This window comes from Mytilus edulis, chromosome 13, assembly GCF_963676685.1.
Source record: "Mytilus edulis chromosome 13, xbMytEdul2.2, whole genome shotgun sequence".
Lineage (NCBI taxonomy): Eukaryota > Metazoa > Mollusca > Bivalvia > Mytilida > Mytilidae > Mytilus > Mytilus edulis.
This window is the reverse complement of record NC_092356.1, coordinates 29,707,615-29,721,724: the sequence shown is the minus strand read 5'-3', so window position 1 is coordinate 29,721,724 and position 14,110 is coordinate 29,707,615. Positions and strand designations below refer to the sequence as shown.

Below are 14,110 nucleotides of genomic sequence, written 5' to 3'. Positions count from 1 at the left end.
TATGTCATACCAGTTGAGAAACAGAACCATTGAACATTCAAAAATGAGCGATTCAGAAAGTGAAGTTACTATCCAAAATCAGCCTGAACCTGACAAAAATTCAGCCGAAAAATCAGCTAGTCAAACAACACCAACACAAGCCACCGTAAACAGTGAACATTTCGAAATTTTGATGAACAACATAAGTCACATGGCAAAAACATTCCAACATGGATCAAAATCATCTACACCGGGATTTTCTATAGATAGTTTTGCCGGGTTACCAACCGAAGATGCCAACCTATGGCTCGATAAATTCGATGCATGGATTGCGTTCCATGGATGGAACAAGGAAAATGAAAAAATTGCAAGTGCTATGCGTCTAAAATTGGAAGGAGGTGCGCTATCGTGGTTTAATGGTCTGCCCAATAGTGTAAAACGAAACAGTGATACATTATTTACAAAATTCAAAGAACATTTTAGTGGACTACACCCAACATGGATGCTTGAACAACATTTATATGAACGATGTATGCTTCCATCAGAATCACTCGAAGTCTACATTAGTGACATTGAGAAACGGTGTAGCCGTTTGTGCAAAACAGACAGGGAGACTACAACCGCATTCATCAGAGGACTACCTGGATCGTTACGTGTGTTTGTGATTCAAAGGGACCCAAAATACTTCAAAGATGCCGTACAGTCTGCAAGATTGGCACAAGAATCGATGGCCGGACTAACAAGCACCTTCGAATATGGAGCTTCAAACTCAGTGTTGAATAAACTTTCTGACCAGGAGAAGGCAATCAAAGATTTAAAAGACACTATATCCGCTATGCAGATTTCAAACCCTAGAATAAACAAAAGTGAATACAAAGTAGAGTGTCAACTGTGTACAAAAACCGGACATTCTGCCAAAGACTGTCGCAGTTACAGTATACAAGAGAAATCTGGTTTTGATAAAAAGAGAGACATCGAGTGTTATAATTGTCACAAGCGTGGACATTATGCAAGAGAGTGTCGAGAATATTATATGGGAAACTAAAAAAGCCTAACAATTCGGGGCGACTTGTTAGGCCGGAAGGACTTATTGACCCGCCAAGCCCAATAGTAAGTGTAAACGCTGCTTCTTTGATAAACAATTATATTAAGATTTCTATTGATAAATATGATACATTTGCATTGATAGATACAGGTGCAGATATTTCTGTCGCAAATCCTTCTTTAATTGGCAAATTGAGAAATATTGGTGTAAGAGTAAACATTGATAAATCTGATAAAGACTCTATTTTGATAGCCAATAATGAAAAGGTAAAAATTATTGGTGTAATTAGTGTAAATATTGTAGTTGGGAAGGAGAATGCACATGTTAGATTTTATTTAGTACCTGGTCTAGAACCTAACATTATTTTAGGTATTGATTTTCTTAAGAGTAAAGGAGCAGTGATTGATTTTGTAAATAGAAAGGTTACTTTTGACCCTAGACGTCAGTTAGTTGCACAAACTGATGTTACTGTACCTCCCATGTCCGAGAAGTTAATTGTTGCAAAAATTAAAGGCACACCTCTGCCTGATTTAATTTTAGGTATTTCTACAGAGTCCCCTGTTTTGGCTTCTCATAGCTTATTAGCTGCGAAATCACTTTCTGAGGTTAGAAACGGGACAGTAGCACATGGTTTATGCAATTTAACAGATAAGCCTATTACAATTAAGAAGAATTCTAGTGTAGGGAAATTTGTGTGCTTATCGAACAAAGATAAGGTGTTTGTTGTTAATGAATCAAAAACGTCTGCGTCTGTGCAAAACACGCCCATCGAAGATGAGGGCGCTGTAATGAATGAAATACTTTCACACATAGGTCATGACCTAAACGATAAAGAGAGAGATCAGATGGTAAATTTATTAGAAAGTTACTCTAATGTTTTTGTAAACGGTGGAAAGTTAGGAAATTGCGATATTTTACAACATGAAATCAGCATGCCATGCGACCAAAAACCGATTAGACAACGACCGTACAAGATTGGTAATAAACAAAAACAAATATTAGAAAACATGATAGAGGATATGTTAAAACAAGATATTATAGAACCAAGTACTAGTCCTTGGGCAGCGCCATGTCTACTTGTAGCTAAGAAGAACAATAGCGAATATAGATTCGTGGTTGATTATAGAAAAATAAATTCCATAACAGAACAAGATGCTCATCCTCTTTTAACTACTGACGATGCATTAGAAAGCTTGGGGGCCACCCAACCCTCATACTTTAGTTGTTTGGACCTTCGTAGTGGATTTTATCAGACTCAGATTAGTCCTAAGTCTCGCCCATATACAGCGTGGAGATGTCATTTAGGTCTTTTTCAATTTAAACGTCTTCCAATGGGACTGAAAAATAGCCCTCAAATGTTTCAAAGATTAATGGAAACCGTATTACGAGGAATGACATTCAAATTTTGTTTGATCTATTTAGATGACATAATAGTGTTTTCAAAAACTTTTAATGAACATATAGAACACTTGAGAGACGTTTTTGTTAAACTACGAGATGCTGGACTTAAACTGCATCCCCAAAAATGTTCATTTGCACAAAGGGAGATAAATTATTTAGGACACAAAGTTAGCAACGAGGGTATTGCACCAGATAAGTCAAAAATTGACGCAATCACTCAATATCCCGTTCCACGTAAACTTAAAGATCTACGTGCCTTCTTAGGTTTGTCAGGATATTATAGAAAATTTGTTCAAAATTATGCAAAGATTGCCGCACCGCTTTATGCACTGACTAAGAAAAACTGTGAATTTGTATGGTCAAAAGAATGTGACAGTGCATTTGAACATTTAAAATCCGCCTTGACGTCACCACCGATTTTGGCGTATCCAGACTATGATAGACCTTTTCGTGTTTACACTGATGCTAGCTCTTTTGCGTTAGGTGCGGTTCTCTGTCAAGAACAAAGTGGTCAAGAAAGAGTTATTTGCTATGCTGGTCGTGCATTGAGTAAACAAGAACAAAACTATGGGATTACCGAACTGGAATGTCTAGCACTAGTGTTTGCTATAAAGAAATTTGATTGTTATCTCCGATTTACAAGTTTTACGGCTTACGTGGATCATGCCGCTTTGAAATGGCTACTTTCGCTTAAAGAACCAACAGGCAAATTTGCTCGATGGGTAGCACTCATACAATCATATAACTTTGAAATCGTGTATAGACCTGGATCATCACATGGCAATGCTGATGGAGTAAGCAGACGTACATATGTTGATTCACCGGATGATGACCTCAACAACGAAAGTCTTTTGAACATATTACCCTCATATCAAATACACGAGACTCATCAGTTAAATACGAAAGAATCATCAAATCCGATATTTTCACCACCTGTTCGTAAAATTGCCTGTCAATCAGTGAAACAGTGCAGAGACATTCATATTAATGCTGATAATTTATTCTCAACGACTGAAATAAAATCTGAACAACGTGCGGATAACAACTATAAAGATATCATAGACTACTTAGAGACCGGTAGATTACCTAAAGATAAGGACAAACACCGAAAAGTATTAGTGCTGCAGCCATTTTATTTCTTACATGATGACATTTTATATCACGTTGATAAACGATCAAAACGTGGACAAAGAGACTTAAATGCAAACATTCAATTAGCAATTCCACGAAAAATGGTTCCAACAATTTTAGCAGAAACTCACAATAGTTTATTTTCTGGTCACTTAGGAATAAGTAGAACTATCCGTAGGACTCAACGTCTTTATTTTTGGCCATTAATGAACAGCGACATTGAAAACTGGATAAAGTCGTGTGAACTTTGTTCGGAGCGTAAACAACCTTCAAATCCTGTCCGAGCTCAGCTATCTAGCATGCCTTTAGCATCAATGCCTTTTGAAAGAGTCAGTACTGACATTATGGGACCGTTACCCGTTAGTGGACCGTCCAAATATCAATATGTGCTTGTATTCATTTGCTATTTTACAAAGTACGTTGAATTTATACCTTTATCTGATATAAGAGCTTCAACAGTAGCTAAAGCGTTTATAGAAAATGTACTGTGTCGTCATGGTTCGCCAAGTTTTTTACACTCCGACAGAGGATCCAACTATTTATCTAACATTGTTAGAGAAACTTGCAAACTGTTTGAAATTACAAAAACTCATACGACAAGTTACCACCCACAATGCAATGGTCAAAGTGAAAGAATGATGCGATCCGTAAAAGACATGTTATCAAAATATTTAGATGATAATAAGAACTGGCATAACTTTCTGCCTTTTATTCAATTCGCATATAACACAGCACCGTCGGTGGATACAACAGACTATTCACCATTCTTTTTAGTGTATGGCCGACATCCGAAAAATCCAATTGATTCTAATTTACCGAACTTAGATGTCAACAAAACAGCTCAGGAATACGTTACCACCTTACTTGAAGAACTTGAAATAGCTAGAAAAATTGCTAAAGAATTAATTGAAATCCGTAAAGCTGAAATGTTAAAAAAGGCAAATAAAAACAGAGACAATCCTAATTTCAATGTAGGTGACATTGTGTATTTATACAAACCTGTTCTTGTTGCAGGTATTGGACGAAAATTAAACAGACCTTGGATTGGTCCGTATTATATTTCGCAAAAACTTTCCGAAATACACGTTAAGTTGAGACGAAAATCTGACGGGAAACTACTGAAGAATAGAGTTCATATAAATAGACTTAAACGTGGTTACGTATGGACGAATGAACCTTACGATATAACACCACCTTTAAACGAAGATGCCGTAGAACCCGCCATAATTTCTGTTGACGAAACACCAGCAGACTTTATTTCTGAGGAAGTCCAACCGAATCTATCCCAATCACAGGACAACGCTACACAAAATAGCAATAGCGACAATGCTGTATTTTCCGTCGAAAAAATATTACGAAAGAAAAGAATCAAGGGTAAATGGAAGTACCGTGTGAAATGGGTTGGTTTTGATTCAAAAGACAACTCATGGGTAGACTTTGGAGATTTGAATTTAGAATGTCAAAAGTACGTTACAGACATGCACAATAAGATTCCATCTGTCAGACGCTAAATTTCGTAAAATGTACATATTCTTTTCATTGTTTCATTTTATAAAACATGTATTTTTTATTTTTATTTGTATCATAATGTATTTTTTTAACACATATTTCTGATAAAAAAAAAGCTCCTATATCAATTTACTGTTTTTCCTATAGAGAGACCATATGTTTACAGAGGTCAAAACGAGAGTTCAATGATTGAACTATATTTAGAAGTGCGCACGTGTTGATAATAAAATGTTATACTGTATAGAAATTGTGAAGAATTTCATTGAGAATTAATTAGTCAAGAAAATCGGCTGATGGGAAATTTATTGTAAGGATATAAGGGACGCTTAATAATTTGTTAACCTGTTTATTGACTCTGGTCATTGCGGTTAAAGATAAGATTGAGGATAATTACCTTTCCAGATTGAGAGCCTGATAACAAATTTTAAAGAAAATTTGTAATTTTTTACTCATTTTTTCTTATTTTTGTGTATATAGTAATTTGCGCATTTTGTTTATTTTAAATAATCTTTTTTACAACAACATCAGAATTATTAATCTAGACATATTTCTTTAATCCACATGTAATACGTTTATGGTATTTAAACATAAGATTGTGATTTATGTATGTTCTTTGATTAATTTGATAAGTACTGGTTATTTTTTTTCTGCGCACGTAGATTTTATAGCATTAGAATTTAGTTGTAAAATAATTAAAGTTCACATTTTGACATTTCATTATTATTTAGAACATGTAGTTCAAGTGCATTCCTTCCTTCATTTGTTATTTCTATTTTTGTATTTTTCGTTCTATAATTGATTTCGTAACATAAATAGATAATTCGAGTGGAAACGAATTTTGTAAAGAGGGGAGTGATGTGGCGAGTGCACTTTAGGGTAAAGTTGGTAAGATCTAGATCGGAGTGAGAATTGAATGAAAACACATGTTAGAGTTGAAAGGTTAAAGTTGCGATCGTGGGAATGAGAAAGAAATACTTAAGAGTGGCCAGTTGTTAATCTAAGCTGAAACTATACACACCTATTAATAATTATAAAAGATATTTCAATAATTGAGATGGAATTAAAAATGTAACTTTATACAAGAGTCAGTTGTTCTTGGGACATTTCAAGTGAGATACCTGTAAAATAACGACAACGTTGTCGCCAATAACCAAACTATGGAGTAGAGAGAAGTATACGTCAGTAGACAGCTAGTTCCCCTGATACCCTTAATTCCTAAGTAACACCGAGGACAACAGGCGTATCAATAGCCATGAAAGTAACGATACCAATTTTATGGCATCTAGATATACATTATATATTTTATATTTGCAGTTTGACTTTTACAATGTATTTAACAGTGGGTTTGTGGTCATCTATATTTTATGGCTGACCATAGTACTGACCATTCGTTGTGAAATATACTTACTTTTCTCTGAGTATAGATGATGCATTATGAAGCAGTTTTCCGTCTTTTAATGCCAGTGATGACCATGGTGTAAATGCCGATAAACCACGTACTCCCGACGATTCTGACCAGGAGCTACTACTTGACCCACTAGAACTTCCACTTTCTTCACTTTTAGATCTTTTAAGTTCTGTTGGGTCGCAGATTTCCGGTCGCTGTAAAAAGAGAGTTATAACAATATACATTCTGATACTAAATTAAAACAATAACATTTCATGATCAATAACTGCAACTTTCCACCGGTTGTATTCTGTTCAATAGATAGAATAGGGGTCTAAAGACCCTCATTTTAATTATAGGTAGTTCAAGATTGTTAATACTACAATAATAGCATGAGAGAGGGTCTGGATGGGGGGGGGTCTTTTATTCTGTAAACATTTAATTTTCAGCCCTTTTTTCTCTACTCTTTAAAAAATTGACCCCTTTTTTCTCTAATCTTCATTTTTTTTGCCCGTTATTCTCTAATCTTCATTTTTTAAGGGCATTATTCTTTAATCATTTAATCCCATCCAAACCCTCATGAGAGTCCATGCGAAATTGATCATAATAATATTCCTGATTCTTGAAATTGATCATAATAATATTCCTGATTCTGATGGTATTTACAATTACTTGTGAGGACTCAGACTAATTGTCTACCATTTTAAACTGAAAACATTGTTGAATCTAAATGGGGTTATTCTATTGTTGAATCATCTACCAGGTAAAAGTATATCTTAAAATTTTACATGTAGCTCAAATTATATATGTTTAAATTTATTGGTTATAAATTATATGCACATTATATTTAAAACAGGTACTCTTGCATGATAAGCAATAACTTATAATAAACTAATACATATCGGCTGTGTCTGCCTCAGTGCACAAGTTTTTCTCATTCTTTATCTAATTCAAATAAGGTCACAGTCGCTGGTTTTATATTTTTAAAAGTCATTGTGTATAAAGCTCCACTAAGCCCAACCTACATGTACTATATATAAACAAACTAAGCATTTCATAAAATTCCTAACTTTCCAAGGTCATTTTTCTATATTAAAATTATGATACTTCATGATCAGCCGTATTTGACTATGTAAATAAATTTCAACATACATGTAGGTATTTAAAACTTAATTGTGATTGGAAACACTGTAAATTCAATTTTGTCATTTTTTTTTTTAATTAATGCGAGATTTAATATAAAAAATTTCAAAATGCGAGTTTTAATTGTGTTAATAACCCTGTCTCATTTTTCACAATTATTAAAAACATTGCAATTGTTTCTGAATTAACAGTATTTACCAACAAAATGAAAAATACTCATTAATATGCTTTTCACATATACAATAACAAATAAAACTCTGTGTGTGAACATTTCATTATCAGTTTGGAATGCATATTGACCAACATCCTACAGATTATATAAATTATTATTAAGAGAAAGATTATACAAGTTATATTGACATAGTAATGTATAGCTTGGACATTTACCAATATCTAGAGGGGTAAAATGTATTGATGGTCTAGGGTCTAGTCAGTGCTGATCAAAATTATCAGCCCCCAGGTAAATAATTTATTACCAGTTTAAAAGGTCACCTGGGTCATTTTCCAGGTGTTATATAATATTTCTACATGATGGCTCAGTATTATGTATTACTTGACCCTGTGACCTGTAATTTTACCTACAGTCATGTAATTGCCTTACATTATAATTGCTCTTTATGATGATATTGTACACCTGTGTAAATCTGTGAATACAAGCCAAATTGCCCTATCATCATTCCTGTCCAACAGCAATAGCTGGTATAACATTTGATGTTTAAAACTATATCATTTTATACCATAATTTGAATTCTTGGTAAAACAAAAAATTGCGCAACACTATAATGGTCTTAAAGTACACATAGTATTTTTCTAACAGTTTGAATTTTCGTATTTTTTTATGTTCCTATATAATTTAATTTACACCATAATTTGAATTCTTACAAAAAAACATTATTTTAACAGCACTTGGTGTTGAAGTACATTGTAAAAATTTTAAAACATATTTCAAATTCTTTGTATTTTTTTTTATGTGCAAATTTTGTGATGTTTGAATGCTGTCCACTTTTTACAATAAAGATGTTTTAACCTTTTTTGAAAGAAATTTGGATGGACAGTTTAGATACTGTAAACAGACTTATTTGCCTGACTTTCACAAATGGAAAAGTATTGCGAATACATGAATATGTAAAATTGGATAACTTTTTATATATGTCCTAAATCTGTAAATACCTTACTTTTCATTTTTAAACATATTGTGTTGTATAAATATCATAATCTTATATTACAATGTATAGCCAAAATATTAAAAGGTTTTGGTAATGTAATGATCTATAACCATGGTAACCATGCATCAACTTAAATGGCTATAATTACTTGTTCTCCCCCAGTGAGTAACCATTATGTTTACATTTTTAAGTTTGTTTTTCAAGGTATCATTTTACAAGTGTCATTTAACTAAACAATGAACTGTCTGCACTTAATATGCTTTTAAGCATTTTCGGCAGACTGCGGTTTGGTTCGAAAGTGCACAATAATCCTGCACCATGATTTATTTTTTAAAGATTAGGTTTTGAAATTAAAAAAAAAACTTTAAATCTGCAAGTGCATTTGACCATAAAATTACAAAGAAAATGCAAAACCTATTTGTAATTAATAGGTTTGTAAAAACCAAAATAGAAACAAACCCATGCATTAAATATACAAGAACAAGAACAGGTAACATGAATGTCACATGTCTCAGGTAAAACTTGGCAATTTGCCACTGGAATGAATTAACCGAATTTACTATTCTTCCATACAACAATGGTATCTAAGTTCGCTGATCAATATAATACATGTATATACACTATGTACATATCTATAAAATCTATATATCCATGGCTAAAATGTCATTGACTGTTAGACTGTCTATCAAATCTCACATAGTCTGGATTTTGTCTACTAACTTTATTATTCTTCCTGACATAAAATCTTCTCCAGTATGTAAACTATGCAGATGCCATATTTTGGGTTTGGGCATATTGCCCTTGGCAGAGAATGTAAATTTCAATTTCACTGCTAAAAAAATCAGCTACGATTGTATTTTTGTAACTGATTGAACTTATATATCTACACATAGGAATGATAGAATTTTCATTCTCAAGTGTTAACATGAACATACTCTTTGGTCCACACAAATATTTTGGTTTGCCCAAACCCTACCCAAAGGTTGAGACAGTGGGTAGGTAGGTACATGTAAGGCATTTTCTTTTTTTTTTCTTCAAAAAAGAAATTGAAGTATCAGATGTTAATTAGTCTTCATGCCTATTTGATAAAAAAAAAAACTTCTTCAAATCAGGACAATAAAAGAATTTGAGTAGGCAGCTTTTTTCTGGGTAGGTAGCATTTGGGCAAACAAACCTATTCTTTTTTATGGCCCAACTGATTGAACTTATATCTACACTCAAGAATGATAGAATTTTCATTCTCAAGTGTTTACATGTACATACTCTTTGTGGGACTGTACAAAACTTCAATCTTTTACATGCATTAGATGTACATTTTATATCTGATTGATTGATTGTTAATGTTTAATTCCACTTTCAGCACTATTTATTTATTGCCAAAATGAAATAATAAGGCTTTTTTTCAGGTTCGTTGTACAGCAACTTGAAGAGTCCTAGCCCTGCCGGACCATAAATTTTGTATCAAAATCACTAAAAAAATCTGGAAACAGGATCAACATTAATCTAATTTACAATTAAATTCCAATCGTGACCCTTGATTTTTCAAGTTCAAATGAAGTGGATGTAAGCAGTTATAGGCAACTGTACATGTAAAGCCTTCAGAAATGAGAAAAACCCATACTGTATGGGCGGTGATAAAAACCTTCTATCACTCAGCCCGACATGAAAAATATGAAATAATTCAAATGAGAAAACAAGTAATGCTTATTCCAAATTTAATTAAAAGTGCAATTAAAGTAAACAAGAGTTTGTTAGATGGAATATTGAATTGAATACGCATTAGATAATAAATGTACTTTTTCAATCCACAAGAGAGCACGACCTTTTATAAGATTATAAGTCATGACAAGAAAAGCCTTAAATGAGGAAAACATAAACCTCCAGAGTATTTCAGTTTCAGTACTTTTATAAAATTACCTTTCTTTAAAGTGCTTTTACGTAAGGAATAAAAGACAACCTTTTATAAAATAATAAGTCATGACAAAAAAAGCCTTAAATGAGGAAAACATAAACCCCAAGAGTATTTCAGTACTCTTATAAAATTATCTCTGTTAAAGTGCTTTTATGTAAGGAATAAAAGATACATGTACAAAAATGTATCATACTGACAATCTTAAGGGTGATCCAAGTACAAATTTATTTGCTTATACTACAGATTTGTTTTAGCACTCCAAGGGTGGAATATACATGTATATTAGAACCTTCAACTTTTCTTGTCATTGTAAATATCTTGACATCTCATTTTTTCTGAATCTTTCTTTAATATCAAAAGGAGGCTGCTGTACCATAAAGCAAATAAAACTGGTACAATTACATGTGTATATGAATTTCTTTTTACAATGTAAATTATAATCAGGACAAAATAATATGTTTGGCATCACCTTTATGTCTACATTTTTTTTTTTTTTAGTTCAGCTTCTGACCCGTGGCTTTGTTGTGCAGAGTTCTAAAAAAGTGGTGGCCCTGAGGATTTGAACACAAAAGTTTTGAAAAGGACTGACACAATTTTAGTATTTTTGCAATAGCATTAATAGTAGGACCAGCTGATTTTCTTGCAGAACCAACAGGGAAAAAAAAGATTTCACGAACTCTGGTTGTGGTCCTGTATTTCACAGATAATTGACCTTTCTTTGAACAAATTTGACAAGGACAAAATTATGCAGTATGATCTTTCTACATGTATATAAATTTCAAGTTATCAGTATAAAATGAAGGATGGAACATTTTTTATGGTAATATTCTTTATAAAGCACAAAAATGTTAGTATTCACCCCAGAAGCTAACAAAACCTTTAAATATACTTATTTCGAAGGGATATAGTTAATGCATAGAGATAACTGAAGGTTATATTTAATAATCTGGACTGTTTCCTATAATCTGTCATAAAAAAGATTTAAGGATGGCAGATAAGATATATAAACATGGATTAATTAATTATTAGATGAACATAATTAATTTAGATTATGTGTCTATTCAAGACAGGATATTTAGATGCCAAAAAAAATAGCCATAATCATAAAAATGCCAACAATTGAAGAATTTTATTGGGAAGCATTCTTGAATCAATCTTAGAGTCATTATCATGCTACATGTATAAACAGGATAAATGTAAAAGGGTATATCCTCCATTTACATTGTATCATGTGTTTCATTTACATTTTACATTAGGTCAAATTTCTGTAAAACGGTTAACCCTAAATTTTTTAAATTATGGATTGGTTTTGCCTAACACAACATGTTATTGTACACAGCAAACATATGCTGAATATATCTTTTATACATGAACATGTACTTTATACATTTACATGTACATATTTCTCAAGGCAACATTTGCTATATTTGTTATCATGAAAAAGGTGTATGATCGATCCGAGGTATATAATATATATATATGTAAAGAGAAGTACATTTTGTACATTACTTTGAAAGATGAAGAATTTCAGACCTATAGTTCATGGATCGTGTATTCAATTTTTAATGAAAGACATAAATTTCATACATGTAGATTTGTAAGTCACAGTTTTGTTTATTAGGCAATCCACAGGTGGAAAAAATAACTTTCGTGTGTATTCAAAAATAAATAAATCAATTTATCACAGATTCACAATCTTTTAATTAATAGAACCTTGAATACATTGTGTATTAAATATATACATAGTCCTAATCTATGATTATGTCATGTATGTGCAACATGAGCATTACCAAAGTACACAGTTCATTACAATGTTTGCTGTATATCATCATAGAAAAGTTACATAATACATAAGTCATTATACTTATATATAGTACAAAAAAAAGTATGTGTGTTTCATCCTTGAGATAACCTTGTACACTGACACTGTCACTATATATAGGGTATATAGGTACAAATTCTTTTTTATTTTTACATTTGTACTTTACAAAATTTAAGTATCATTCTGATACCTGTAATTTTGTAGTGACTGATCTACCATACATGTATTAAAGTGGCAATTATAATTTAAGGCCAAGGGTAGACATTTTGAGGCATAAAAATAATGCTTCAACAAGGAAACACATTCAAACCACAAATATTTTTTACTGTTGGTCTACATGTAATTTGTTTAAAAAAAATTAAAGTGGCAATTATGATTTAAGGCCAAGGGTAGACATTTTGAGGCATAAAAATAATGCTTCAATAAGGAAACACATTCAAACCACAAATATTTTTTAGTGTTGGTCTACATATAATTTGTTTAAAAAAAAATTAAAAAGTGTCAAAACATGTAAATATATTCAATCATATCGTAAATCAATGCCATACACCTACATGTACATGGAATCTGGGTCCGTTCGCGCCCATTCACGTTCGCACCCGATCACGTTCGCGCCCTTTCACTTTCGCACCCAACACGTTCGCGCCCAAGTTTTATTGGTATTGTGTTTGATAACTTTATAACCAAGTTTTGGCAAGTGTATTCATATTAGTATATTTGTTGTCATTGTCTCAAAATAAAGTGAGACAACGTGTTTTTTGTGTTGAATAAATCTTAATCTTGTTTTGCCGGATAGTGTATTGTTAAAATATTTTTAATCATTTAAATAAAGTGAGATTCTGACGACCGGGATTTTCGGGTGGAATAAATCTTAAATATTAATCAATTTTGGTTAGTGTATTGCTATAATTTTTTATTTAATTGTTTCAGATCAAAGGGACCAATCTGTTAAAAAAAATTATCTTTTGTGTTTTTCATTTAAAATTTTCAATGTTTTACTCATACGAAGCTAAATAATTGCATTATTTACACCAAGGCAATTTAAAACAACAATCATGATTTTCTAATTATTCAACTGGAACTTGATTTTAAATTGGGTGCGAACGGACCTTGGGTGCGAACGTGCGAGGTGCGAACATGTAGGATGCGAAAGTGTATTGGGCGCGAACGGACCTGATACCATGTACATGTAGCTTACTATCAAACATACATATTATCTTTAAATTTAAAATTTATCAATCTTCAAATAAATTCACATGTATTTAAATTTTATTTTAAGTTTTCTTTTCAACATTGATTTTTGAATAATTGTGATAAATATGAGACTTTTTGAGAGTAGAGTTTGTAAAACATGGGACCACAGTCTTTTTTATTAACAAGCCTACATGTACATATCCCACCATTAAAATTTTCGCTAAAAAGATACCAGGAAAACCATAAGCTATATCAACTCAAAGATGATTTTAAGGATTTTTGAGAAGACTGACTTGGTGTATTGGGAATTCTTTAGAATAGATGTATATGTACATTGTAAGTGCTTTTCAATTGTTCTTTTTGAAAAACACAAGTTTAACTAAAAAATATATCCGGGATCCAAAGAAAATATTACATGTAA

At 32.2% G+C, this 14,110-nt stretch overlaps 1 protein-coding gene across 1 annotated transcript in view; it reads right to left on the bottom strand.

The window, feature by feature from the left end:
• LOC139500844 (ski oncogene-like) overlaps positions 1-14,110 on the bottom strand; it is a 41,568-nt gene that overhangs the window by 25,657 nt on the left and 1,801 nt on the right. Inside the window, exon 2 of the mRNA XM_071289723.1 lies at positions 6,474-6,667. Coding sequence (XP_071145824.1) covers positions 6,474-6,667 — 194 coding nt within the window. The remainder of the gene's footprint in view (positions 1-6,473; positions 6,668-14,110) is intronic.